The sequence below is a fragment of the Patella vulgata genome, chromosome 7 (genome assembly GCF_932274485.2).
Source record: "Patella vulgata chromosome 7, xgPatVulg1.2, whole genome shotgun sequence".
NCBI lineage: Eukaryota > Metazoa > Mollusca > Gastropoda > Patellidae > Patella > Patella vulgata.
The window spans coordinates 14108824-14136767 of record NC_065885.2 but is presented as its reverse complement, the minus strand read 5'-3'; the positions used below and the strand labels follow the sequence as shown (position 1 = coordinate 14136767).

Genomic DNA, 27944 nt, shown 5'->3' with positions numbered 1-27944 from the left:
AGTACAGAAAACAGAGTTGGTAAGTTGAAGCAAGAACATAAAGTTGGCATTAAAGTTGTCTTCTTGGAATTTTTGTTTGGTTTTAAATAAATGTACATATACCAGTATTATTTACCAGTAAATAGTGTTAACAAATTCTAGATATATATTATATGTACATTTAACCATGTACATAACAAACAATACTATAATATATGACTATAGTTCAGGGTTAAAAAGTATTATTTATTAAACAAAATTTATTTATCTTACAGTGCAAACAAGACACCAGGACTCAGACTGCAATATAGTTACTGCAAGAATTATCTCCCATTATTGATGTTTCGACCTTGTTCATAGTCTGTTTATAATTAATTGCTGGACCATTATGCTGAATTGTAGATGAAAAATTGACACCATGAACAAAATTAATCATGTAACCATATATTTTTTTTTAAAACATTCGATCCATTGACGGCCGACATTGCTTCTTTTTTCTTTCTTTTAAAATTCATTTTCACAAGAGTTTTCTGGTAGAAAAAGTTTTTAAATTATTTGCAAGAAATTTAATTTCCAAATACTCAATTTGTTTAGACACTGTTGCATATTCTGAGCCAACTAGAAATCATGCTATGGACCAAGCCTAAAAAAACACTATGGAAACAATGCATTTATGATATAATTGCCAAAAAACCCTTTTGGGAATAACGTATACGTGAGATAATTGCCGATAAAACCTTTTGGGAATAGCCTTTTTGTGAGATAATTGCCAGAAAACTCTTCTGAGGCAAAGCTTCTTTGGGTAATAATTACTGACAAAATTAATGGTAATGCGCTGTTTAGTGGGAATAACTATAAAAGTTTCTAACATTACATCTAAATTTATATCAATTTAGTTTAGATACTGCTGCACAACTTGAAATCATGGTATGAACTATGAACTCTACCTAAAACACCACTATGGAAACAATGTATCGGGGGGGGGGGGGGGGGGGGTGAAGCATATTTGGGTAAAAATTATATACATAATTAAAGGTAATGCAGGTGTAATTAACAATATATCTACATGTGTCTATATAAAATCTATAATACCACTGTAGCCTATTATGGCTGTGAAACAAGATATGTAAAAATATATTGAGCAACAAATAACAATGATATGTATATAACACATTAGCAATATCAGACGAGTCCATTCTTTTTTCGGTACATTTCTATCTGCCAAGGTGAAAGTGGTTGACCTTCACTGTCATACTTTGGTATATCTTTTACATCTTCTGCTTTTGTTTTTTGGGCCATGGCTTCCTCTTTAGCTCTGTAAAATATTCATAAAGAATTATATAAGTCAAGAATAAAGAACTCTATAGATATAGTAGTGGTTAGATCCAACCATAAGAAATGGTTTGAGACAGTTGTGATTGCTTTTGGACTGTGTTGAGCATGCCCATGGATACAGACTATTATTAAATAAAGTTTGGTTAATTAGATGCAGTTATAACCTGGAGGAATGTCTTCCTTCAATTCTTGTATCAAATTAAAGTCCTCATTAATTAAATCTGGCTTTAAGTTATTGCTTGTCAGGTGTGCTCACTAATGGGACTAACAAGTAAAGTATTCATAGTAATATAACCTATGTACATATTGGCCTGCACATACCATTTCCCAGTTGGAATTCAAATTGGAGTAAGTAGATATACCTCTCGAATTGTACACATATACATGTATATGAAATATATCACATATCATAGTCTCAAACTAAACAAAGTATTGTGTTCATTCCATTTCAATTTCATGGATCATCTGTATTGAGCCCAAGAATGTCTAAAATCAAAGATTCTATTGGGATCATGGGAGTGGGCACTTGAAATATATGCATAATTGATGTCTATTTTTTTCATTGAAAGTTGAATGCATATTCTATTTGGTCTATTTGGTCAGTTATCTTAAACCACATTTTTAGCTACCCTTGGATCATCCCATCATTCATTATAAATCAGGTGTGTCATATATAAAAATCTGTATTAAATCTGTCATGTTTGGTATAGAATGCATATACTACTATCAACTGATCCAAAGGAAAGCAAACGAAAATGTCTTCTTTCCCAACTGGGCTAATGAAGACGGACATATGCCATACAGTGTGCCATGATGGAAATTTTGCCCTGACAGCGGCGCTATGGCCTGCTCTTATATTGAATTCCAACTGCCAAGGGTTCTTTTACGTGCATGCCAATGTGTAAACAGGACCTTGGTTTTCCATCCCATTCAAATAACTATACATTTTCACTTGCCAGGCCCTCAGCCCTGCACCACTGACATGGGGGGAAACACAGGACCTCCTGGTTACCAAGCCAGTGTCATACTCACCGAGCCACCACGGCTCCCTTCAAAAGGAAAGACTGCCTGACAAAATCAGTAGGAAACATAAGAACACAGAACATGCGATGTCAATATGTAAATTCAATCACTCAGAATAGCACATATTTTAATAAATCTATTAAAAAACCACTACAATATCACAGTGAAAGCGGACATTAAATAAAGATATTTCACACACAAAATTAAATAAACTACTAACTAATAAATACCATAAAGCTAAGCATACAGATATATATATATACATACAAATACTATAGGGAGGGATATAAATGGTTGAAAATCAAAGTCTTTGGAAGTGCTACAAATGAAATGGGGTTTAATGTCCTTCTGTTCTGGGAGTGCTACAAAACAAAGAAGAAAACTTGAATTGCACACTACATGAAGTGGCAAATCTCACCTTTTCTCTGCATCTTTTTTTTCCATCATTGCCCGTTTCCATGCTGGTACATTCGCAAAGCGAGCTTCACTCTCTGCTACCTATTGCACACAGTCAGGGTTAATATTATAAAGCATTAGGCATATATAGATAAATATTTATAACTGAAAAAGGCAGCCATACAACCTACTATCAAATTAACTGTATCATCAATATGTCCAGCTTAATAACGTGTGTTATTGCATTGATTTTGTACCAAATAGTACACATATGGCTGCCTTTTGAACATCTTGGTCTTCCCCCTCGATCTACTATTGAAGTATCAGGCTATAACTGCAGGTGGGGTCAATCCAGGTATTGACTTCAAAATTTTTTTTAGAATTATGCCAGTTTTTAAAATATAACTGTATTTATGGTGTGTTATGGTTAAATTCTTTGAAATTTTTTGGCAGATTAATTGACTGGCAAGTAGATTTGCGTGACGGAAAATTTCACTACCAGTCAGTGAAAACTGGCAAATGTGCCTGAAACACGAGCTTTGGGTCAAATTACATTTTCAACTAATTAATACAAACTGCTGTGATGGTGAGACCAAGATGTATTTTGTAAGGTAGAATAAATATTGTGCACACTATATAATAAAAGTTTATATTAGTCAGTACTTATCATTATCTACCTGTTGTTCACTATGTCTTGGATGAGACGAATCCTTATGGCATGCAAATTGTTTAAAGATATTTTTGGCACAGCCTATCTCTCATGCCTAATAAAATTGTATTAGAAAATAAAAACAGTTCATGTAGCCTTTATAGGTAATACAGAATATAATTTTGATATTACCTAATTTCTTTGTGCAGGTGTGGCAAAATATGAGTGTGTGCACAGAAGCATACAGGTTGGAAGGAACAGAGCAGACCAGCACGGATCACCAAAGTTCTAATGCCTCTTTCACATGATGTGATCACCACAGCCATAATGTAACAGTTGGGTATTAATAATAAGTTACTGACTATGGATATACGAGATACAAGTTATATATACTCAGCCAAATTAAAAACTTGACACTGATGAATTTCAACAAATTTTTTTTTCTGGTAAGTCAAATAAATTTTAAAGATAGTAAGTAGTAAGAAGCCTTTAATTTCATAAAATTGTAAAGTCACGTGGATCACGTGACTTTTGAGCATATAAAGATGAAAAATCTGAAAAACACGTGCAAACACAAACTTGTGAGGTCAATCGATGCAAGTTTGCTTAAACTGAACATGCACACGTAACTTGAACTGGAAAAACAAATTAAAATTGTTATTTTCATCTTTGTTAGAAAATGCCGCGCCTTTCAAATGTAGAACGTCTACGTGCTGTAAGTAGGCTCTATGCTGGTCAGTCTGTGGTCACTGTTGCAAGAGCCTTTAATTGTTCACGCCAGACAATAATTAATCTTAGAATGAGAGTGCTTCAAACTGGAACTATTGCCGACCGCCCAAGGGCGGGAGCGCCACGTGTGACGTCACTCCAGGAAGATCAAGCAATACGATTACGTCATCTTAGAAACAGATTTGTCACTGCAACCTCCACAAGTAGAGAGATGTTTGGTGGAAGGGTAACTGCACAAACTGTTCGAAATCGCTTGCAGGCTGCTGGTCTTCGAGCTCGGAAGCCCTATAATGGACCAATATTGACACCTCTTCATCGCCGTAACTGACTTGTGTGGGGCACAAGACACATAAGATTTACTCAAAGACAGTGGAATTCGGTTGTCTTTAGTGACGAATCTCGATTCACTTTGAGATTTGCCGATGGCAGGGCCCGAGTGTACCGCAGACGAGGTGAACGTTACGCTCAAGTATGCGTCAGAGAAGTTGACTGATTTGGTGGGGGCAGCGTCATGGTTTGGGGTTCTTTTTGTGCACATGGACGTTCTCCTCTTGTTGTTGTCCAAGGGAACTTAAATGCTGTCCAGTACAGGGATCAGATTTTGCAACCTGTTCTTCTTCCGTTTATGCAGAGACATGGGCCTGGACTAACGTTTCAACAAGACAATGCTCGACCCCATACAGCAATTGCTACCCAGAATTTTTAAAGAAATGCTGGTGTCCAAGTCCTGGATTGGCCGTCACTTAGCCCCGACCCTAATCCTATTGAACACATCTGGGACGAACTGGGTCGACGTGTTCGTCAGCAAGTGAATCCACCACTGACGTTGCAGGACCTTCAACATGCTCTTGCTGAGCAGTGGCGACGTCTTCCTCGGGTAGTGTTAACTAATGTTCTGAGATCCATGAGAAGACGTTGTGTGGCAGTACGAGGCGCTAGAGGAGGCCACAACCGTTACTAAACACTTTATTCCGATTGTTCTCCAAGTCTGTGAATTTCATTTTGGGGGGTACTGTGACATCACAAACGTTATCAATGTCAAGGACTTTCGGCGAGACTTATTCTTGCTTTCTGTTGATGTCAAGGTCGTCTGTACACAACATAACACTAAAATAGTTGCCTTAAACCAAATATTAAAAATCTAGTCCCAAAAATCCTGAGTGTCAAGTTTTTAATTTGGCTGAGTATATATACTGTAGAACATGAAATCATGCCAAACATCAAACAATTTAATGATACACAACAAAGATCAAATCCTGTAGATTATAACATCATATTCATGCAATTATTTTCTTAATCAATGTTCATTTCTTTTCCATGTTTCACAGTAAGTATTTACTGATGATAATATGTATGTCCTGGATTTTCATGAATGTTTGATTGCATTCTTACGAGAAATTGATGTTGGATTTTCATTGAAGTTATCTGCATCATTAATTAGCACTAAGTTTGACATATTAGTTAATCAGAATAATATCAAGATGCAATTACCTTCATGTTTAATAGTATGTCAGATAGATATGTGGAACAAAAATTTGGTATAATGTGTTATTTGTGTTAAAAAGCATGAAATCTGACAGACTCATAGATCTTGACATACGGATCATTTTAAGAGTTGGCGTGATTATAACTGCTGAGAATGATATTTTCTAACTAATTTTGATACTATTCGATGAGAAACGTAATCTGCACCGTCTTTTATTTCAATATATTATACCCCATTTACTAATATTTATAAACTTTATAAATTTTATACAGTTTGAAATTTCTAGTGAAAGAGGTCAGTAAGGTATATAACCTAATTCACAGATAATATCTGTCTTTTGTTGAAATAGTTCTAGTTCAGTAAATGTAGACTTGTTTCATTCCATTTCATTAAGTTAGCCACTGAATATAAACATTTATTTTACTTAGGATACACCAAATTGATTTTCTGTTGTTCAGGAATATCTGTTTGAATTTTCCTTTTTATTTCTTTATGAAAAAGAATTAGTTAAAAGCCAAAGGTATTCATTTGTACTGTTCAAAAGCTTTTAGTTCCAAATTTTTAAGTTTTCAAGGCCCCAAAGAACTTTTTTTTAGAAATAGAGTTTAACGTCCACTCAACACAAACTAGGTCATTTCTGGACTAACACATGGTTCAATTTTATTTCAATAATTGCTTGCGCGTAGGGGTCTTTAGCAGTGGCAGGACACCGGATGACCCGGAGAAAACCCACGAGTTTGGACAGCGACCCTACTCCTTATCATGTACAACCGGGGAATCGAAACCCTGCCAGTTGACTCAATGACAGACCGTATGATTCTATATATATTTGGGGGGTTGGATGGCTGAATGGTTAGCACGAGCGCGCTTTATCACGAAGCCTGTCATTGAATCAACTGGTGTGGTTTCGAATCCCCGGTTGTACGTGACAAGGAGTAGGGTCGCCTGTCCAACCTCGTGGGTTTTCTCCAGGTCCTCTGGTTTCCTCCCACTGCTAAAGACCCCTACGCGCAAGCCAATTATTGAAATAAAATTAAACCATATGTTAGTCCCGAAATGACCTAGTTTGTGTCGAGTGGAACATAAACCCCATTTCTCTCTCTCTCTCTATATATATATTTCATGACACTGACAATGATACGAAAAAAACAAGACCCTTTTAAAACCAATTCAGCTCTAAATTAAAACAATTCACAGAAAAAAATCTCCATAGAAGACGACAGATGAGCAGCTTGTTATCTCTTCGACACATAGACTAAAAACTACAAATATTTTTTTTTTCTTTTAAATATTTACAGTTCAGCAAATCTATTATTTCAATAGCATAAATTTTATTCCAACATCTTTTGAATTTTGAACAAAATATTAAACAATTATATATTTACAATAGTGTGTAATAATATGTTCAAAACAAAGAAAATTTATGTAGAAACAAAGGAATTTAGTGTTCAGATATTTTCTTTTAACACGAATCAGTGACCACGAAATCTTAACTTGACATGTATGTAACATGTCTATTTCAGCACCAACTCTAAAATCATCAGCATCTCAGCATCTTTATTTGGATCAAATTTCATGCTTCTAACACATCAGCACACTAAACTAATTAATCTAATTATCTATTCTTTAATGTTTGTATATCTAGAAAAACGATAAACTACAGAAAGCAAGATAGATAATTGTATATTAAGAAATATAAACTAAAACTAACTGTGTATACAACAAGTTTGATGTAACATTGGAATGAGAGTCTCTTAACTGACTTGAAATCAGCCTTTATTCTTAGATATGGTGTACTAAACATAATAGTAGAGATACAAATTTGGGAGGTAAATAATTCTGCTATTTTACCAATGCAGTCAAGCTTCAAAGTGAACCACAAGCAAGTATTTATATTCTATTTACTAACCTTCTGTTTCTCTAAGGCATCTGTCATGGCTTTTTGTGCCAAGTTTTTAGCGAGGACCTGTCGGCGCCAATCAGGTATTTGAACACCAGAAGAGTCAACTGTTGGTACCTGATCTAAGAAATTCTTGGGATCAAATTCTCCTGTTAAATTTCCAGATTTCTAAGTGAACAAAAATTACAAAAAACAAGGTAAGTAAAATCAATGTACTTACTAGGCCATGTCATACCACTTTCTTTTTTCAAAACTGATCACTGCTTCTATGAAACAATTACTGTATATAACATCATCTTATAGAAATAATTGCTATTTATTATAATGTTACCATATCTTGGACATGTACTCAAAATAATCACTAAAAATTATAATTGCTTAACCCTTTAGCACAAATAGTGGGGCGGTTAAGCAAAAAATCGTGCACTTTGGGTTAAAAGCATGAAACTTGGCACATAGATGGCATCAACCCTACTGATTATTTTGGGATGTGGATCCACCTCAGCAGCTCCCCCTGGTGGTCGTTACGGCCATCTTTTCCAAAATTGGCCGCCTATTCATTGATATACATATAACTAGGGGTGTCACAATAAGGCATTTTTTTACAAATCATTTCAGGCCAGCTATTTCCAGATGCAAAATTTTTGAAAAAAGATTTATCTATGACGTCATTTTCGTTTGGGGTTTGCCTGATTTAAAAAATGGCCGCCAAAATTTGAAGAAAAATGAATTTCCAGATAGAATGGGTGATTATCATGCAATGTATGCCTTGTAATATATCAAATATAAGGTTTTTGTTGTAATTGAACTGAAAAATAATCTCTAAAACTAGTTTCCCCAAATCCAAGATGGCGGAAATTCAAAATGGCGGCCAAAATATACCCAAAATGGCGGATTGATGAGATTAAAGTCATTTCACTGTTTGATTTGGTTTGTTATATATAATTTAAAGGGTTTACATTGTCACTGAACTTAAAATTAATCTAAATAAAAAAATAGTTTCCAAAATCCAAGATGGTGGAAATTCAAAATGGCAACCAACATTTATCTAAAATGGCCGATTTGTCAGATAAAAGTCATTTATTTCACTCTTTGATATGGTTTGTAATATGTTATATAAAGAGTTTTCAAAGTCATTGAAATTAAAATCAATCTAAAAAAAAAAGAGTTTCCAAAATCTAAAATGGCGGAAATTCAAAATGGCGGCCAGAATTTTCCAATAATGATAAAATTTTAGGATAATCAGCAATTTTCTGTTTGATATGGCTTGTAACATGTCCTCTATTAAGTTTTCAGAGTCACTGAATTTGATAATTGTAGATGATTGTTTCAGAAAAAAGAGACATTCGCCAATCTTTCTATTGGATTGGTTTATAATAGCAAAGTGTAATAGTTTTTTTAGGGCAACTGAAATTGACTGGACTTTGATGATTCATTTTACACTTTTCACTGGTTCAGAATACTTATGCCCGGAAACCGTTTGTGGTATCATCTAGACAGATGGATTCATACTTGTCAGTCATGTATTTCACAATGTGAAAAGTGTAAAATGAATCATCAAAAGTTGCCGGACTTTGATGATTCATTTTACACTTTTCACTTTGTGAAATACATGACTGACAAGTATGAATCCATCTGTCTATATGATACCACAATATCTGGTTATTCCGACCCTCCACCCCCACCCCATAACAATACAAAGGGGCCAACTGAGGCATTTTAATTTCATCTCCTTTATCTTTGCACCATTTTACTGGAGTGAGAATCATTTATGGTATTTGCAGTTGTAAAGAATTTAAGTTTTCCTATTCGTTCAGAAATGGTAATGTGATCCGTTTTTGCATCGGAAGATCTGTGTCCAGTAACTTTTGTGGTAGAGTCTAGATGTGGTATCCACATTTACTAGTCGTAAATGCATTTCAAATTATTTTCGTGATGATTATTTTTAAACTGAGAACTTGGGGTGCAATACATTAGAGCAAAAATGATCTGTGGATACCATATTTAGACTTTGATGATTCATTTTACACTTTTCACATTGTGAAATACATGACTGACAAGTATGAATCCATCTGTCTAGATGATACCACAAACGGTTTCCGGACATAAGTATTCTGAACCAGTGAAAAGTGTAAAATGAATCATCAAAGTCGGTCAACTTTTGTCGTATAGTCTAAATATGGTATCCACAGATCATTTTCTTCTGTAATGTATCGCACACCAAGTTCTAAGTTTAAAAATAATCATCACAAAAATAATTTGAAATGCATTTACGACTAGTATAGGTATCCCCCAAAAAGTCACCCCCCACGATTTCCTCTTTTCTAATGTGTTGTTCTTACATGTAGAACTTGTTGTGAAATACGTCACTGACGAAAATTACCTGTGGATACCACATCTAGACTCTACCACAAAAGTTACTGGACACAGAGTCTTCGATGCAAAAACGGATCACATTACCATTTCTGAAGGAATAAGGGAACTTAAATTCTTAACAACTGCATATACCATAAATGATTCTCACTCCGGTAAAATGGTGCAAAGACAAAGGAGATGAAATTAAAAATGCCTCAGTTGGCCCCGTTGTATTGTTATGGGATAGGGGTGGAGGGTCGGACTAACCAGATATTTTCTACAAAGAATGTGTTAATTCTTAACATTATCAATATCATTCGCATCATTTGTTTTAATGCATAAAACAATTAAACTACATTTATTGTGTCTTAAGGTTAAATTCTTTGAAATTCTAATTAGCTGACTGGTAAGTTCTGCACATGGTTAATTGACTGACGGGTAGATTCCTGAGTCCGGTCAATTTCAGTTGCCCTTGAAAAACTATTACACTTTGCTATTATAAACCTATCCAATAGAAAGATTGGTGATTGCCCCTTTTTTTCTGAAACAATTATCTACAATTATCAAATTCACTGACTCTGAAAACTTAATAGAGGACATATTATGAGGCATATCAAACAGAAAATTCACGATTATCCTAAAGTTTGATCATTATTGGCAAATTCTGTCCTCCATTTTGAATTTCCGCCATCTTAGATTTTGGAAACTTTTTTTTTTTTAGTTTGATTTTAAGTTCAATGACTTTGAAAACTCTTTATATTACATATTACAAACCATATCATAGAGTGAAATGACTTTTATCTGAAAAATAGGCCATTTTAGATAAATGTAGGTTGCCATTTTGAATTTCCGCCATCTTGGATTTTGGAAACTATTTTTTTATTTAGATTAATTTTAAGTTCAGTGACAATGTAAACCCTTTAAATTATATATTACAAACCAAATCAAACTGTGAAATGACTTTAATCTGATCAATTGGCCATTTTGGGTATATTTTGGCCGCCATTTTGAATTTCCGCCATCTTGGATTTGGGGAAACTAGTTTTAGAGATTATTTTTCAGTTCAATTACAACAAAAACCTTATATTTGATATATTACAAGGCACACATTGCGTGATAATCACCCATCCTATCTGGAAATTCATTTTTGAAATCAGGCAAACCTCAAACGAAAATGACGTCATAGATAAATCGTTTTTCAAAAATCGAGTTCAGCTAGCAATTTCGCATCTGGAAATTGCTGACCTGAAATGATTTGTAAAAAAATGTCTTATTGTGACACCCCTAGTTATATGTATATCAATGAATAGGCAGCCATTTTTGAAAAGATGGCCGTAACGACCACCAGGGGGAGCTGCTGAGGTGGATCCACATCCCAAAATAATCAGTAGGGTTGATGCCATCTATGTGCCAAGTTTCATGCTTTTAACCCAAAATGCATGATTCTACCAAAAATTCTTCCTTAACCGCCCCCACTAAAAGTAATGTTCCCTCATGTGCCACAAAACCCCTGAATCACATAAATTACTCTGAACTATTTAAAAACTGTATACTCATATTTGTGGGTGGTTTGAAAGGGTCTACAGACTACAGAGCAGTAGTTTTGAAAATGAGCTATAAAACTCCGTGTTAAAATCATCAGTTTTCTCTGATTATTTCTGGAGATTGGGGTAGTATATATTTACGTGTAATCAGGCTAAGCTAAAGGATTAAAAATGATCCGTATTTAATTTCAAAATTTTTGATGTATCAAGGGAGACAACTAATAAAATTAATGTGTCAGGGGAGATAACTTACTCGATTAGTTTCAGATTTTTGAGAAGCCTTTGAACTTTTTCCACCAAAAGAAAACACACAGTTCATTTCTCCACCAGATTTTGGAGGTTTTGATTTTCTAAGTGAAGAACTTCCACCAGATCGCAATATTTCTGTGGCGATATCTGGGAACGGTCCGTTACCATGGTGTTGTGGTGGTGGTGAACTGTAATTATTATTCTGTATATCTCTCACTGGTTTACTGAAAAATTAAAAAATCCTTTGATATAAATATAAAGATTAAAATCTTAGTATCCCATCCAATATTTTATCAATAAACTGGGATAGTAAAGACAGATATGGCTATGAATGCAACATACATATTATTTCACAAATCAGATTTATGTAGGATAAATAATTCAGTATAGAATTTTCTCTGAAAGGCATGGAACAATAACAAAATCATTTCAATATAAAAGAGCAGTATTAATCTAAGCAGGATGATCTTAAATGTTTATATATATTTTACTTATCAATTTGTGCATGCAGACCTTAAAGATCTTATTTCTTTCAATTTAACTTCAAACAAAAACAATTCTCATAAATAAGAAACTTGTACCCAAAGTATAAAATGCATATTTAGGCCACAATAATAAACCATTTGTTTGCCGTATATATTGGTTTTGATAAATTAAAACATTTAATATTATTTCAGAAATCATAAACATTGTTAGGAAACAAGCAAACAAAGTAATTATTATGACCAAATGGTGAGAAAAAAGAATGATACTGTAAAGAAATAAATTAATGGTTCCAGTTTATTAATCTAAAAACAATCAAGATATCAAGTGTCGTTAAATTCATGCCATAGAACAATTTTCAATCTAGTCATATCTTAGATCACAATAGGTCATTTCAAATAAATTTATTGCTTTACAGTAACTAGAACATCCATTGTAGGAAAACCATCAAGGCTTTCCTGCTTCTCATCACCTCTAGTTTCTAATCATTGTCATACAGCTTTCAAAAATAGCACAAATAATAATAATATTGAACTTTTTCTAGAGTGCTCAACATCCAGTCCGTTTGACTGCTCTGTATCCCTTTAATTAATAAATGAATATTCATAACATGAAAGGAATACCTTCAACCAATCAAAGTGTTTGATTAGATTTAAATTAGCAGACATATTAGTTATCGAGTCAAAAAATTAGTATAAATTATAAGATTGTTAGGAACCCAGAGGTGATGTGTGAATAAAGTTAGTGTTTTTTTATAATCTATATAGTATTAGAAACCATGCACCATATAGATGTAGCATACCTGTTTTTTATATTGCTATTCCCATCTGTCACCATATTACTGTTATCTATGGATGGTGGGGGTGGGGGTGGGGGTGGAAAACTTGTGGCTGTTTTACTTGGTGAAGACTGTAAGGAATCCGGGGGAGTAGGAGGGGGAGGAAGTGGTGGGGAAGAGGGTGCATCTAAAGTATCATTATCCGATCCTGATATGGATATCCTAGCAATATTAGCATCTCTGGGATCAGACTGAACAACTTGTCCGTTAGTTAAATGATTTTGATCGTAATTTGAACCAATATGGTTGATTTTAACATTATTTTTACTAATATTAATCACTGACTTATTAACTCCATGATCCTCAACTATATCTACTTCATTTTGATTGATTACATCATTTCCGTTCTCCATGTTTTTGTAATAGACTGGAATTATCTCCCCGCTTTCTTCACAACTATCAAACCCTTGACTGTATGTTCGTGATCTCTCGTAAGATTCTCGTTGAACTTTCTTGCTTTTTTTCGATTGCTCCTTAATATGAAACACTTTGTTACTGCCAGATGAGTGTGAAGATATGTTACTATCTATTGAAGAACGAGCACCGTTACGCGATGAAGAAGGAATTGTGGGTAAATAGTTATAATGCGAAGCAGAATCCAAGTTTTTGATATTATTACAGGATGTGGAAGGCAGACTATTAACCGTTGACTTTTTAACAGATACACACTCTTTTTGTCCTGTTTCTGCCAAATCTTTCTGTCCTGTATGAACGTCTACTAAAACTACAATAAAATAAAATAAAATAAAACAGATTAGTAAACAATGCATGTAAGGAAAAAAAACACAAAAAAACAATGTATGTATATAAGAAAAAGAAAAAAAAACACTAATGTATATAAGGAAAGAAAAAAAAACAAACAATGTATATAAGGAAACTAATAGATGTTCTACACTTAAAGCGGCTTGGAAATGAAATGGGGTTTAACATCCTACTGTTCTGCTCCTACTGGGCTAATGAAGACGGGCATACACCATGCGCGGTCTATTTATTGTTATCATTAACACAAAATGACAATTAAGGAAGTGTGCGAAAAAGTCTTTATACAATAGATAATCTTGTATCTGATGGACCTGTATCATTATATAGCAAGTGATAATTAATTAATTAGCATACCTCTGTGTTGTTTTCCTGCAGGCTTCGGTTCAAAATGGCCAAAGTCTGATTCACTTGAAACAGCTATATAAAAAAAAGAAACATTCAATTGATATAAAATGTCTCGTCTCATTCATGTTACCCAGAAAATAACACACATACATGCATATTTCACTAAAATCAGATCTGTTGTAACCAGTGCAATTTCACTAAATACAGATTTGTAACAGATTCGAACAGAGCTAGAGTGCAAAATTTATGATCTAAAATGAGACAGAGTCACATATGATATACCAGTACCTATATCATTGAATGGTACACTGATATCAAGGCTCTCATCTTCATCAGTCAATATCCCATGCATTATTGTTTATCTCAGATTGTAAGACATTACTTTGAAAGAATTTATAGCATTGCCCAATTTGTAAATCAATTTTAAAGATTATTAATCTAATTGTATTTATTTACTTTGAAAGATTATGACAATTTATAGCATTGCCCAATTTGTAAATTAATTTTTATGTGATTTTATTACACATAAAAATAATAAATCTAATTGTATTTATTGTCTTTGAATCTGAGGTTTATTCTTTGAAATAACAAAATTCCCTGCCAGTCTGACCAAGACCCCTAAATGTGCGTGAAACGAGAGACCTGGTTGATATATATCATTATACGGAATAGTATTGTTGTATTGTGTACTGCTAAGTCTTAGCTGATTAAGAAATAAAAAAGAATTAAAAAGAATATTTACTTGACAGGAGAGAAACGGGTCGGAATAAAACTGGTTTCTGAAAGGCAGCAGGTTGTTGTGTGTCTTTAGCAATAGGCTCTTGTTTCGAAGGTAGGTTTTTAGATTTGATAGGAATAGGATCAGCCCTGACAGGATCAGGCTAAGAAAAAAAACATTGAAGAAAAATGAAATAATAAAAAGATAATGAAGATAGACATACACCATGCAGTGTGCTATATGGGAAATTTTGCTCTTATTAACAGTCAGAGGATCTTTCATGTAGGCTACTGCTACAATGGCATATTCAAGACCTCATTTTTTTGTACGATTCGAACAACAAGATTTCTAAAGAGGCTAGAAAATCCTGAGAAACTCTTTTGTAAACCAATGTAAGAAACCACATCGTTTTAAGAGATGAGACTAGTGACAGATGGAAACCATTGGTTCAGAATGATTTATATCAGGTCAACTAAGTATGGATTTATGCTTCATTGTAAATATCTTCCTATTCTGCCACTGATCTCCTAATTGTGAGAGTTCAATGATTTACAAATCTGATGTATATACCCTGCCTCAAGCAATACATCACTTAAAGCTATGATTTTTTGGAGATAATAATTCTCAGCTACATGTATGTAAAAGAAATGTATAATTGTCCTAAAGTAAATTGACCTTAATATCACAACTATCTCATAGACAAACTGAGGTAAATATTCAATTAATTACAAAAACCTTTCAAAGATAAACTGATGTAAATATTTAATTAAATGGACCATAATTACACCCCACTCTCATAGATAAACTGAGGTAAATCCTCAATTAAATGAACCTAAATTACAAAAAACCCTCATAGATAAACTGAGAAGTAAATATTCAATTAAACGGACCTTAATTATACAACCTTTTCGTAGACGCTAATGTTCAAAGAAATTATCAAATTTGATTTTACCTGATTTACTGGAACAACTTCTCCTTTAAGTAAAGCAACACACTGATGTTGTTGACATTTAATTCCCAGTTCTAGTGCTGTTAATCCCTGATTATCTGTTATATCTTTATCACATCCATTCTCTAGTAAAACTTCTACACACTGAAAAACATAAAACAAATTAACTTATTAATAATTAATCTTAATACTTGTCCGGTCTTTCCACACAGTTAATGACATGTCTCTTACAATGACGCCCTCTAGACAGCAATGTGCACAATGATGCCTTTTAGGCAACAATACCAAGAGAGATGCCTTGTAGGCAACAATACCCACAAAGATTACAATGGGGTCTTATTTATGAAAATCTGAACTACAATATTTCAAGGATACAGCTTTTTTTTTTTTGATGAGGGTTTTATTCCAAGTGCAAATATTATGAAATTTTCTAAAAAAAAAAAAAGAAGATGCATTCTTAAAATATATATATATTTTTTTTTTTAAAGCTTTTGTGAATTAGGCCCTAGTCTACTGGAAGGCAAAAACACCTAGTCTACTGGAAGGCAAAAACACCTCTTTTCTTTCCACTGGTATTCAAATCAACATGCAGAAAAAATAACTGAACTCCATATTGGGACAATACAAACTTGTTAAAAACAACAGTACTTCTAGTTAAGGATATAAAGATGGAGGATGATGGATTGTATCTTAACACCTCCTCAACTTGTTTTATTTATTCTGACATTTTAACAAGATAATATTATCATGAAGGATGAGTAAGATGATTGTTCGGATTTAAAGATACTCCATTACATCGTATTGTCACTCATTATAGTAACTTGCAGCTACAGATATATCAAATCACTGGCATATTAAAATTCTTCAATCAGTTGTTACATATGTACTCTTTACCATGGGAACCAAGGTGGCTGAGTGAGTTTTTTGCTACCTCACTGGCTGCAGATGGAGGGCCTGGCAAGGTAATGCTTTTAGTCACTGGGAATTCCGGTTTGATATGTGGTATGCTCATAAAAAAACCTTGACAGTTGGAATTTGATGGAAATGCTACTGTCCGAGCAAAATTGCGATCATATCACACTGCATGGCCATCTTCATTAGATTAGTGGAGAAAAGTAGCATGTTAAACATACATTATGCAAGAGCTAAATCTGCCTATTGTAGGTCTTTATTCAGACCTGAAATGTTATCTAAATTATTAATGAACTTATCCAGACCATAATCAACTCTCGATGTCATCGCAAGCCTGCGATATTTACTGGATTTGTCGCTCAACTTTGATTCATGATTAAATCATGAAATGGATAATCGAGACTATGTTTTTATCGTACTGACTTTAGTAAGGATGATCAAGGCTAGGTTGAAAATTAAATCGCTAAATTCTCGGTTTAGAGTGGATCAATTTGACTGCAATTTTCAGCATATGCACTTTACATTATCTATTTTTTAAACTATTTTAGTGAGAACTGACAGCTCTTTATCTAATCTCCCATAATGTATCTTTAAACTCCATTTTATTTCACGCTTTTTTCTCAGTTCAAATATCAATTCAATATATCTTCATCTATATCAAGTGCTTTTTTTGATCATATTTGTGGCTTTTTGCTAGATGACGAATTTACCACAATAAGGCAATTTATCTGCCATAAAATCAAACATTTTAAAGAATAATACTTTAATTCCCACTCTACTAATAACAAACGGGTACATAAACTATATAAGATTTTTGTCCATCATCAGTCAACACAATAAATTTGACAGACAGGCAAGACTTTGAAGTGAAAGCTTTCCTGTCAATGTGGATTATAATCGAAATTTAATTTGTCAAGTCTGAAGAAGCCCTAGTAAAATCGAACTACAGGTGCTAGTAAACTAGATATTCTCCTTCACATAACTATAACATAATAACAAAACCACATGTCTATTAAAAATGATAATCATATTAATCCAAGGTCAACTCTAGAATAAAACTAATGATAATCTTCCCCTGAACCATAACACTTTAATTCCAAACAATAAGACACTGCAACACCATTTAATACAACATGTATAGCTTTAATAAGGCTACCATTTAATAACATCCATATACTTATATATAACTGTCACACATGCTCAGTATATTTTTATTCTTACCTTGCTGATGATATAAGTAGATTTATGGATGTATCTTGTAGATAATATAACCTTTCACTAACTACTACCCCTTGTCTATGATAATACAGTTAATAGTAGACTACATGTGACATACATACACGCCTTTAATATAACAAGTTGTTTTTCCCATCAACAATAGTACATGCAGGAGGACCACACCACAGCATACAACACATTAACAAAACACCTATAAAACAAACCTGCAGACAAGACACACAAACTTTGACAGTATTAAACAAAAGTAGATTGATCCTGGTGTCAACCGTAAATGTATCTATGATGTAATGTCCCAATAGGGAAGTTCTGATAACTTATTACCTTATTGTTCGTTTTTATATAGCTATCTCAGAAATTGTGATAACTTGATATGTAATTGTTTGATTTTATATAGTAATCTCAGAAATTCTGATAACTTATCTAATTGTTTGTTTTTATTTAGTAATCTCAGAAATTCTGATAACTTGGTACAGTATCTAATTGTTTGTTTTTATTTAGCATTCTCATACTAGACAGTCTACTTTTACTTTTCTATATTCCTCTTACAGACTCTGTAGTATTTTGTATACTTCAGGTTAATAACATATTTTTTGTGAAAAAATTATCCCAATGTATTATATATATCTTACGGTGACTGATTTAGGAGATACTAAGTCGAGTGCTTGAGATAATATAACCGAACACGTCTCAACCGATGTTTTAAGCTGTATAATTTTGTGCATATTTGATGATATGCATGCAGAATAAAGATATTCATTTGTTCGTTTTTACAGCCGATCCAAAGCCCCCCCCACCCCCCAAATAAGACAACAAATGAAGAAATAAGATTTAAGGACTATCAATTAAGAACTAAGAATTAAGAACACTGAATAAAGAGCTGTTTGGCCTTCCATATATATAGAGCCAAATAACACACTGAATAAGAATAAGATTACTTTTTACTATCACGCACCAAATACCAAATAAATGATATCTCAAGTAATTTCCATAAATATTACCTCTAGAGTGTGTGAATATTACATAAGCTGACAGACTAAAGATCACCTTTAAAAATGGGTGTCTAAAGACATTCATTAAAAAATATATCTTACACAATTCATTACCTTTGTTATGAATTATTTCCTTTATTTCCTTGTGGGAAAACCATGCGGCCGACAAGTGCTCTTCTATAATGTTTTGTTTTTATGTTTACTGTGAACTAATTGTGTAAAATAAGAACATTTGGCAGGCCTGTAAGGCATGTTTTATTATAAAGTGTACCAGAGGGTATTTAACAAATGTCATGGGTTTTTTTAGTAAAGGAAAAGAGTTTTTACGTTTTTTTTCTTATCTTCAAAATCAGCATATATTGAACATATAAAATACTTAATATCAGGTTTATTGATGTACTTTTTGATTAAAATAAACTACATCATTTAAGACAGACATTTTTCTCATCATATTTTTACCAAGATTTTAGAATATTTTGAAATAACATTTATTTCAATTTGTTTTTGCATAATTATAATGGTTAGTGTTTTCTTTAAAACAGACTTAAAAATATACTGATGAAAAAAAAAAAAAAGATCTGAAAATTAATTTGTTCAAACCCCAGTGAAGGTCTGTTCATCCACTACATTAATCAAGTGGTCTTATATTTGTCTTGTTAAATTTGTATTTTTATGTCACATGGAAATAAATTTGTCCCTTTCTGGAATGGCTGTTTTTGTTTTAGTGTATGCCATTTAAAAAATGGCAGGAGATTGGTTTGGATGCTATATAAATTGCTAACATTTCATTGAATTTGTGTCGGCCCAGTTTTAGTGAAATGTTAGTTTAATATTTTATGTGTAGTCTTGATCTTACACACAGTTGACGGGTAATGTGACACAGGTAGACCATCATTTATTCCATTTTTACAGTTGTCTGTCCAAAAATGTTACATTAGCCCTCTGGATACTAATCTGGCTTTCGAGAAATTTATCACTTTCTTTACAGTGTGTAGAAAAGACAGTGGCTATCCGATTTCTGATGCATAAACATGGTGGCTGGTATTCTTGTCTTCTTTATCTTGTATATACAAAGTCTAGATCAGTAACTACTTACATTAACGCTATAAAGAAATTTTCTTCAAATTGTAGTTCTAATGTTACAAACTTGCCAGAAAGTCTGTCCTCATGTTGAGTTAGCAATACAGTTAATTTTTAAATCAATAATAAATTCGTATAACATATCCCATGAAACTTCAGATAATGTATAATTACATCAATGTTTTGAAGAAAATTATTCATATATCTTAGCAATATTTAATATCTAAAAGGAAAATAAATTTTCTATATGCCTATCAAATTCAAAAGATACATTTTATGTTTCCTAAAATGGTAAATTTTACTGTCTATGATGCAATAATAATAGCATCTTCTTTCATTTAACATAATACATATTCTACTTATATAGATTGCATGTTGGCTGTCTGCATTTAATAGAATATGAAACATACATGTAAATCAATAAAAAGTAATCAACATGAGAATATTTAATCTGATTAATTTCTGTGAATAAAAAAGTAAGTAACAGGTAGTCTGTATATCATTTTAATGTCTCGGCTAAATAAAACAGAGAGAGAGAAATGGGGTTTAACGTCAACTCGACACAAAAACTAGGTCATTTCGGGACTAACATGTGGTTCAATTTTATTTTAATAATTTGATTGCGTGTACTGGTCTTTAGTAGTGGGAGGAAACCGGAGGCTACAAGGTTAAATTAAACACAGAATTCATGTAGTATTGTAAATGAAATGGGGTTTACCGTCAAGCCTGGAAATAAGGCACCTGTCACAAGACAATATCAGATTCAGGCTTTGTCAGGCACTAAACCTCTAGTACCTGTCATTTTGTCCGGAACTGATATGTCTATATCCTGAAAAGTTGGATGTTTGAATGAAGATGTCTGGATAGAATCATACTCCTCACAGTGTTTCATTTGATTAGACCTAATCCTACTTAACACTGCAAATTTCTGTTCCCAATTATGACTGTGTAACAATATCATTCGGTTTAAAACATAGCTCCAAATTTGTTTACATAACGTTACATCATGACTCACGAAATTTATTATGTCCAATTAACCAGTGCATAGCAGAATAGTGCAGAAAACTAATTGCATGACAAACGAGGCTATCAAAACGGCTTTAATGTAAACAATACTATTTGGAGACGAACAATACTATCAACGTTTTTAATACCTTTAATCACTGTCCAAAGTCGTAGGAAAGATCCAGAGAGGGATTTCTGAGGCCATTGCTTCAGGAATACGAGATAGAACAGGGATTCATTTCAGTAGAATTGACTCAAGGTTACATGTATATAGACTGATAATACCTACCTGTATGTAAAATCCAGGTAAAACAATGTCATTATCAGTTCACCTGTACATCATGTTAAATACGATATAACAGATAATAAAGTCCTAAATAGTATATCTATATATAACATCCTGGTTAGATATCATATATCAAATACAATATGATCTTCTTTATTTTAAAATACATCTTAAAGATACAATACAAATACATTACGAGTACAACTGATCTTTCTTACTAAACAGATAGGTTGCCAGGCAACAAAACACAGTAGCAATCAAAATTTGATTGGTTGGTCTCTTGTTCATCCTCCTGCTAACATCTATTACACAAAATATGTACCAACTGATCGAGTTATTGGAAATGAATAGGCTTCTTCATCTCATGAACATACACTGTGTACAAATTTCAAATTGAAATGGATGATAACTTTAGCCTCTAGATCATCCACAAGATTTTCCAAATTGATCAAGGGCCATAACTCAGACAGTAAATACATCAGATGAGAACTTTAGCCTCTTGTGGATAGAGAGATGGAAGGAAATAACAACAATATACAATGACATGTCAATATGGACACAAAATATAACTTGATTTGGGGGTTTTGCCTAGATAATTCTAATGAATATGACCCAAAATACTAGGAAAACTTAAATGTCAACTCTTAAGAGAACAGGGGGGTTGGATGGCTGAATGGTTAGCGTGTGCACGCTTTATCATAAAGTCTGTCATTGAGTCAACTGGTGTGGTTTCAAATCCCCGGTTGTACGTGACAAGGAGTAGGGTTGCCTGTCCAACCTTGTGAGTTTTCTCCGGGTCCTCCGGTTTCCTCCCACTGCTAAAGACCCCTACGAGCAAGCGAATTATTGAAATCAAATTAAACCATATGTTAGTCCCGAAATGACCTAGTTTGTGTCGAGTGGACGTTAAACTCCATTTCTCTCTCTCTCTTAAGAGAACAGAAGAATAGATAAACCCCATAAATTCTTAACATGATTTAAACTGATTAATATTCCTCTTGACAAGAGATGAAATCACTTGATTAGATTCCTGCCACAATTTAATAATCAGTGTATTTTGATAGCAAGCTTGTGTTGTTATGATTCTTTTCTGATCAAATTAGAAGTGGATCTTTAATACCAATTTTACAAGCCTACATATATAGCACTATATAATTTTACAGCCATTTTAATATTGTAAAGTGTCAATTACCTTATTTTCCTTTGTGCAAAATGTGAGAATCAGAATTTCGAAACACAGCAGGGACTGACTGGGATCCCTTGTCATGATAATTTTTAAAAAAAATGGTAATCAGATATCCTGACGTTTCTAGTTTAAGCACAAATGCAGCGTGTGGCAATGTCACCATTTCATCAAAAATGTATAAATTCAAGACTAGAAAGGGTCCCTAAAATATGTGCGAGCATTAACATCTTAAAGAAACCCTGATCCTTCAAGAGGTGGGGATAAGTTGTGGGACCTCAATTTCGAGTTCAGTCCCAAGACGTTGCACTTCAGGTTTGAGTCGAGTTGCTGCACCTCGAGTCCCAAGTTGCTGACTTTAGTACCAAGTCAAGTCCCAAGTCTTCACATTCAAGTTGCCAGTTTATCAATTGACGAATAAGGTAAGTTATAGTTATGCACCCTCACCGTGACTAAGTCGAACTCGAGTCTGAGTTGCGGAACTTGACTTGCCACCAAGCTAGATCTTACCAGACTTATTCTCAGTCTGCCCCTTAATCACAGTTTATACATTAAATTTTATTTTCTTGATATTCACGTTAAGAAGAAAAACTAGGGGAAATAACAATTCATCACAAAATAAAAAAAACAAAAACAAATTTCTATATGTCTTGAAGACATGTGAGGGGATATAAAAATCCATAACAAAATTTAAAAATAAAAACAATTTCTATGTCTGAAAGACTAGACTCCTGTCCACCCATATTTGATGACAATTTGCCAAAACTGACATATTTATTAGCTTCCATGTTCATGCTAATGTCCAATTTGACTGAATTCACTATTAATACATGTATAGTTTTTAACAATAATACCACATCAACATCAACATGCTTCCTGACATGTACAAACTAGCCCTTTTTATCCGTTTAATATAGTATTTTCACATCATACACACAAAAACATCACAAATAGCTTATTTAGCAGATCATTAAAGTCACATGACAGAAAAGTTAGTAAGAAAAAAAGAATTATGGTTTGGACAAGAAGTAATGTGTTTGGCCATTTATTCATTATTTTATTAAGGACACCCAAAGTTTTAAGCTGGAATTATGAGTTTAGTTTTTGTTCTTAAATGTATATATTTATATTATGTTAAATATTTTCATATATTACTAAATTCCTATTCCATCTTCCATGAAATAAAACACCATCTGTTCTTTTGTTTGTTTTCTTTTTGGTGCGGAAATGTTATCAGTTTAGAATGGAAACCACAAAAAGAATTATGAATGCAATTTCTATTAATCAGAGAAGATGTAAAAGAACAAGCATGGGGAAGGGGGGGGGGAGTGAAGGATAATCAGTGGTAGAGTACTTCCTCTCCCCCCCAAATGAATAAATCGTCCTTATTACTTCAAAATAAATGGTTTAAAGTAGCTAAGTCTCTAACTCAATATCATCCAAAATCTTCGACATTGAAAACACAAATTACTTGTCAATTTAAATCAACATTGATGTTGTGATCTTACCAGGAAAAGATGGGCTTCTGATATCCAATATTTAAGACAAAATAAACATTTTACCATTGGTACACGAATCGTGTACCATAGTGCGTTTCAGGCCCATTCTAACAAGGGACTCGAAGAACGAGGCTAGACATTCAACAAGTCATGTGAAACGGTGATGGCATATTCATATCGGGAGAGTATGCGCAATAAATACAATGTAGACTAAAATAACCAGGCGCTAGAAATTTTCATTCGATTGAGACTTCTGACATATTTCGCCGAACGTTACTGATTTGAAATTAGAGTAAAAATGGAAACGATTGAATGTAAAACAGTTTATATATATTCCTATTACATTATTATATGCGTTACGACCCATTTGTGTCAATTTCTAGGTCCAAAATATTAGCGATTTAGCTCCTTTAAACAAAAAAAAAGGAAAATATTTACAAAAAAATCGCTCAGTAAGATGCTGACTGACTAAGCTCGAGGTTCTGGGTTCTATCCTGATGTCTGCCAAGAAATTTTCCCCTTGTCAGATGTGCATGATAGAAGGAACACTGTGGGATGAAAAGCTGGGTCCTGGGCACACATTGGCGTGCATGTAAAAGAACCCTTGCTGCTGTCAGGGCAAAATTTCCCTCATAGCACATTGCATGACATATGCCCACCTTCATTAGCCCAGTTAATGCAGAAAAATTCAATTACATTTGATTTTGCTTTTGTCATTAAATCAAATGGTTTCTTATTTATCATATAAATCATAGACGACCTCATATTACATAACATGGCTGATATGACATGCAATTTTATGATTTCCTATAACATACATCTCTCCACCACTTTCTCTTAAGAAAGTCAAACTTCTAGGAAAAAGATATTTACATGTACCCATTTGAATTCACACAATACCTTAACAGAATTTATATAATTGACTTGCAAATGGTGACCAGACATCTAACTATTGACTTGTAAATTCTAAAGGAAGACGAAACATTGACCTCAACATACCTTGATCTCACTCCCTTTATTATACTTGATCCTGTGTACAATGAATCAACCACTTTCTAAAACTACGATTTCTCTGATAAGAACAAACTGGGCAAATGTTGGTAAAAGCCCACTATCTCCTCCTCTTTATATTATCTGCCCACCTGTACCTCGTTTACCAGACCACACCTGTAGTATAATTTTCCAGCTGCTATACAGAATTTTTTTTTTAAACATTGATTTTTGTTCAAAACATAATATTACACTAATCACTGAAGAAGAGATACTATTTATATCTGGATAGAGATTTGATTTATCAATACAATTTTTTAATCACTAAAAAGGTACCATTACATATGACATAAGATATATAGATAATACAAACAGCAATAACTTGACCACAAAGTAATTTCAATAGCTAAAATGATACAAAATGGCGTATAATGTCCCACTTTTCTGCACCGACTGGGGTAATGGGGGAAATTTTGTCAAGACAGCAGCACTACGGTTTACTCTTTTATCGAATTTGAACAGTGAAAGGTTCTTTTAGGGCATGCCAACGACGTGCACTTTCGCGACCAACATCGGGATCTAACCCTGGACCTCCTGGTTAGTGAGCCAGCGCCTACCTACTGAGCCACTGCGGCTCCTTTTCAATAGCTAAAATATTCCCAAGTTTCTTTAAGGGGCATGAATATGACATGCCATAATGATATGCTATCATTATCAAATAAAATTTTATTATCTATTATATTGTGGCCCTTGAAAGTTGCGGAAAAAAATTATGTCATGAATAAATAAAATTGAACAAAAAGGCAGTGTTTGTGAGTGGGTAATTCAAGATTTAAAATTAAATCAAACTTTTATTACAATTTTTTTTTTATTAAAGAAAAACCTCAACCAACTTTTCTTTCAAAGTCGCTTTATTATTGATATTTTTCAAATCCTATGAAGTACGTGTATCGTAAAAAGGAGTGGCTAAGCTATCCATCTCCTAACAATACAGAATCAATTCTACTGGTAAAGTTGTCTCCCTTTCTTAAATAACATTTCATGCAGTATATATATGTACCATTAACGTAAAGGATAAAAAAATGCAAAACTTTCATTAATGGAAATGAAATGAAATGAAATGAAATGAAATGGGGTTTAACGTCCTACTCTTCTGCACCTAACCTGGGCTAATTGAAGACGGGCATACGCCATACAGTGGAGATCCATAATTCCCAATATAGATGTTAAGAATTTTCAGTATGTATGCAGAAGCACTAGCAATCTTGTGTTGGGCTGTGTTTGATAAAAACGAATCCATTTGCGTCAATTTCAAAATCAAATCCCTAATGAAATCAAAACAATGATGCTACACCATATCGATATAAAATTTATTACTCTGAACTCTAAAATAACAAATACCAACAAACTTATACAAAATATATTGAATGTAAATAAAAAAAAATTGATTTGAATGTGGCCTATTGAATACGCCCTAAGGTCACATGATTATACAAGTATATGTGTAGGCCTATTTATCAACACAGTGAAAAAAGGTAATATTTCAAGCAAACCTGTCATCAGGATATTGGGGTTATGTCTTGATGAAATTTCTAGGTAAGATGTCTATAACAAAAGCTTGAGCTTCTACTCATAATCTCACTTTAAAGACTGATAACCCAAAGGTGGAACAGAAAATAAACTTTCAACACACCTAAAGATATTGGTAGCAAATATAGTATGTTCAAAGTGTTATTCTAACCTATATATAGACAAATAAGTATGTAAGATATATACCAAGTATACACTATGACCTAGTCTTACTTATTAGTTTGTATTACAAAAGTATATAATACTATATAAGTGTCAATATACAAGTAGACTAAGCATATAACTTAATAAGTTTGAACTTAATATTTCTTTATCACTAAGCTAGTTTTCACAAAACAGAAGCCTTGTCAATATTTTTACAGATATATATGATATGACCATCCTATCGTTTATGATTAGGTTGATTAAGATAACCTGTCCATGGACTGATCTAGTGTCAATGTTTTGGGAAAACAAAATACCCAGAGTGCAGGAGAACTTGAATTTAAAGGGCATTTAATCAAGACTAACTGCCAATTAAAGACTAAATCTGAATCATGGATACAGATATGCAGATAAATCCTCTCCAAATTTATCCGGTTGCTACAAAGTCATACCAAAGTTATCCTAAATTAAAGTTACACAGCAATCATAGACAATAAATTTCCTTAGGCCACAACAATTTTAAATTTTGTTCTGTGGGAACATCTATTAAAAATGACAGAAAAATCCATGATTTATGTAAGTTTGAAGAAATGACAAATGGTAAGTTTGTGATTCACATAATAAACTCACATCTTCTCGGTGCACGGGATCAACACGACAAAACAGCATTCACAGGTTGATAAAAACAGTACTTGTAAATGACGGTCTACCTGCATAGATACATTTCATACCCATAAATAGTAATATGAATCAACTCTTTAGCTGCCAATCATATAGCCAACGTGACAAAATCAAATATGACAAAATTTTCAAATAAACCATTTATTCTCATTTCAACTAAATTTAGCTTTTTCTACATGAAAACTGTCAAAAAAATATATCTTGAAATAGGTCTTTTCAACCTCCAGAGTATATGAATATGTATACATGAATGTATTACAGCAGTGGTGTCAAACTCATTTTGATTCAGGGGCCCCATGAACTAAAATCTTACATCAAGTGGGCTGGAGATAAAGAAAATTTTATTGATTTATTTGACTAAAATTATACACAATGCTCTCTTGTGTTACATACAACTTAGATATCTATGAATGACATACAGTACAGAAGTCAGAGTTTTACTGAAACTGGAAAATAAAAATAAATGATTTCCACCGCTAGTTTCTAAGAATTATCGACACGTCATTTTGTTGAAATTTGCTCCACTGGTCACTTTTAAACCCTTGGTGGGCTGGACCTAGCCCGCATGTTTGACACTCCTGTTTAACAGCCTCAACAATACAAGGC

General features: G+C 33.3%; 1 protein-coding gene across 4 annotated transcripts in view; it reads right to left on the bottom strand.

The window, feature by feature from the left end:
* Positions 1-966: 966 nt before the first annotated feature.
* The window catches only part of LOC126828218 (espin), a 41214-nt gene continuing 14236 nt past the window's right edge, over positions 967-27944 (bottom strand). Inside the window, exons 4-11 of one of the 4 annotated variants that reach the window (XM_050557855.2) lie at positions 15744-15884; positions 14816-14954; positions 14083-14145; positions 12931-13690; positions 11650-11869; positions 7507-7665; positions 2756-2835; positions 967-1294 (exon numbers count right to left, since the gene is read on the bottom strand). In XM_050557855.2, coding sequence (XP_050413812.2) covers positions 1162-1294; positions 2756-2835; positions 7507-7665; positions 11650-11869; positions 12931-13690; positions 14083-14145; positions 14816-14954; positions 15744-15884 — 1695 coding nt within the window. In that variant the 3' untranslated portion in view covers positions 967-1161. The remainder of the gene's footprint in view (positions 1295-2755; positions 2836-7506; positions 7666-11649; positions 11870-12930; positions 13691-14082; positions 14146-14815; positions 14955-15743; positions 15885-27944) is intronic. The other 3 variants (XM_050557858.2, XM_050557859.2, XM_050557857.2) reach the window with 3 other exon arrangements.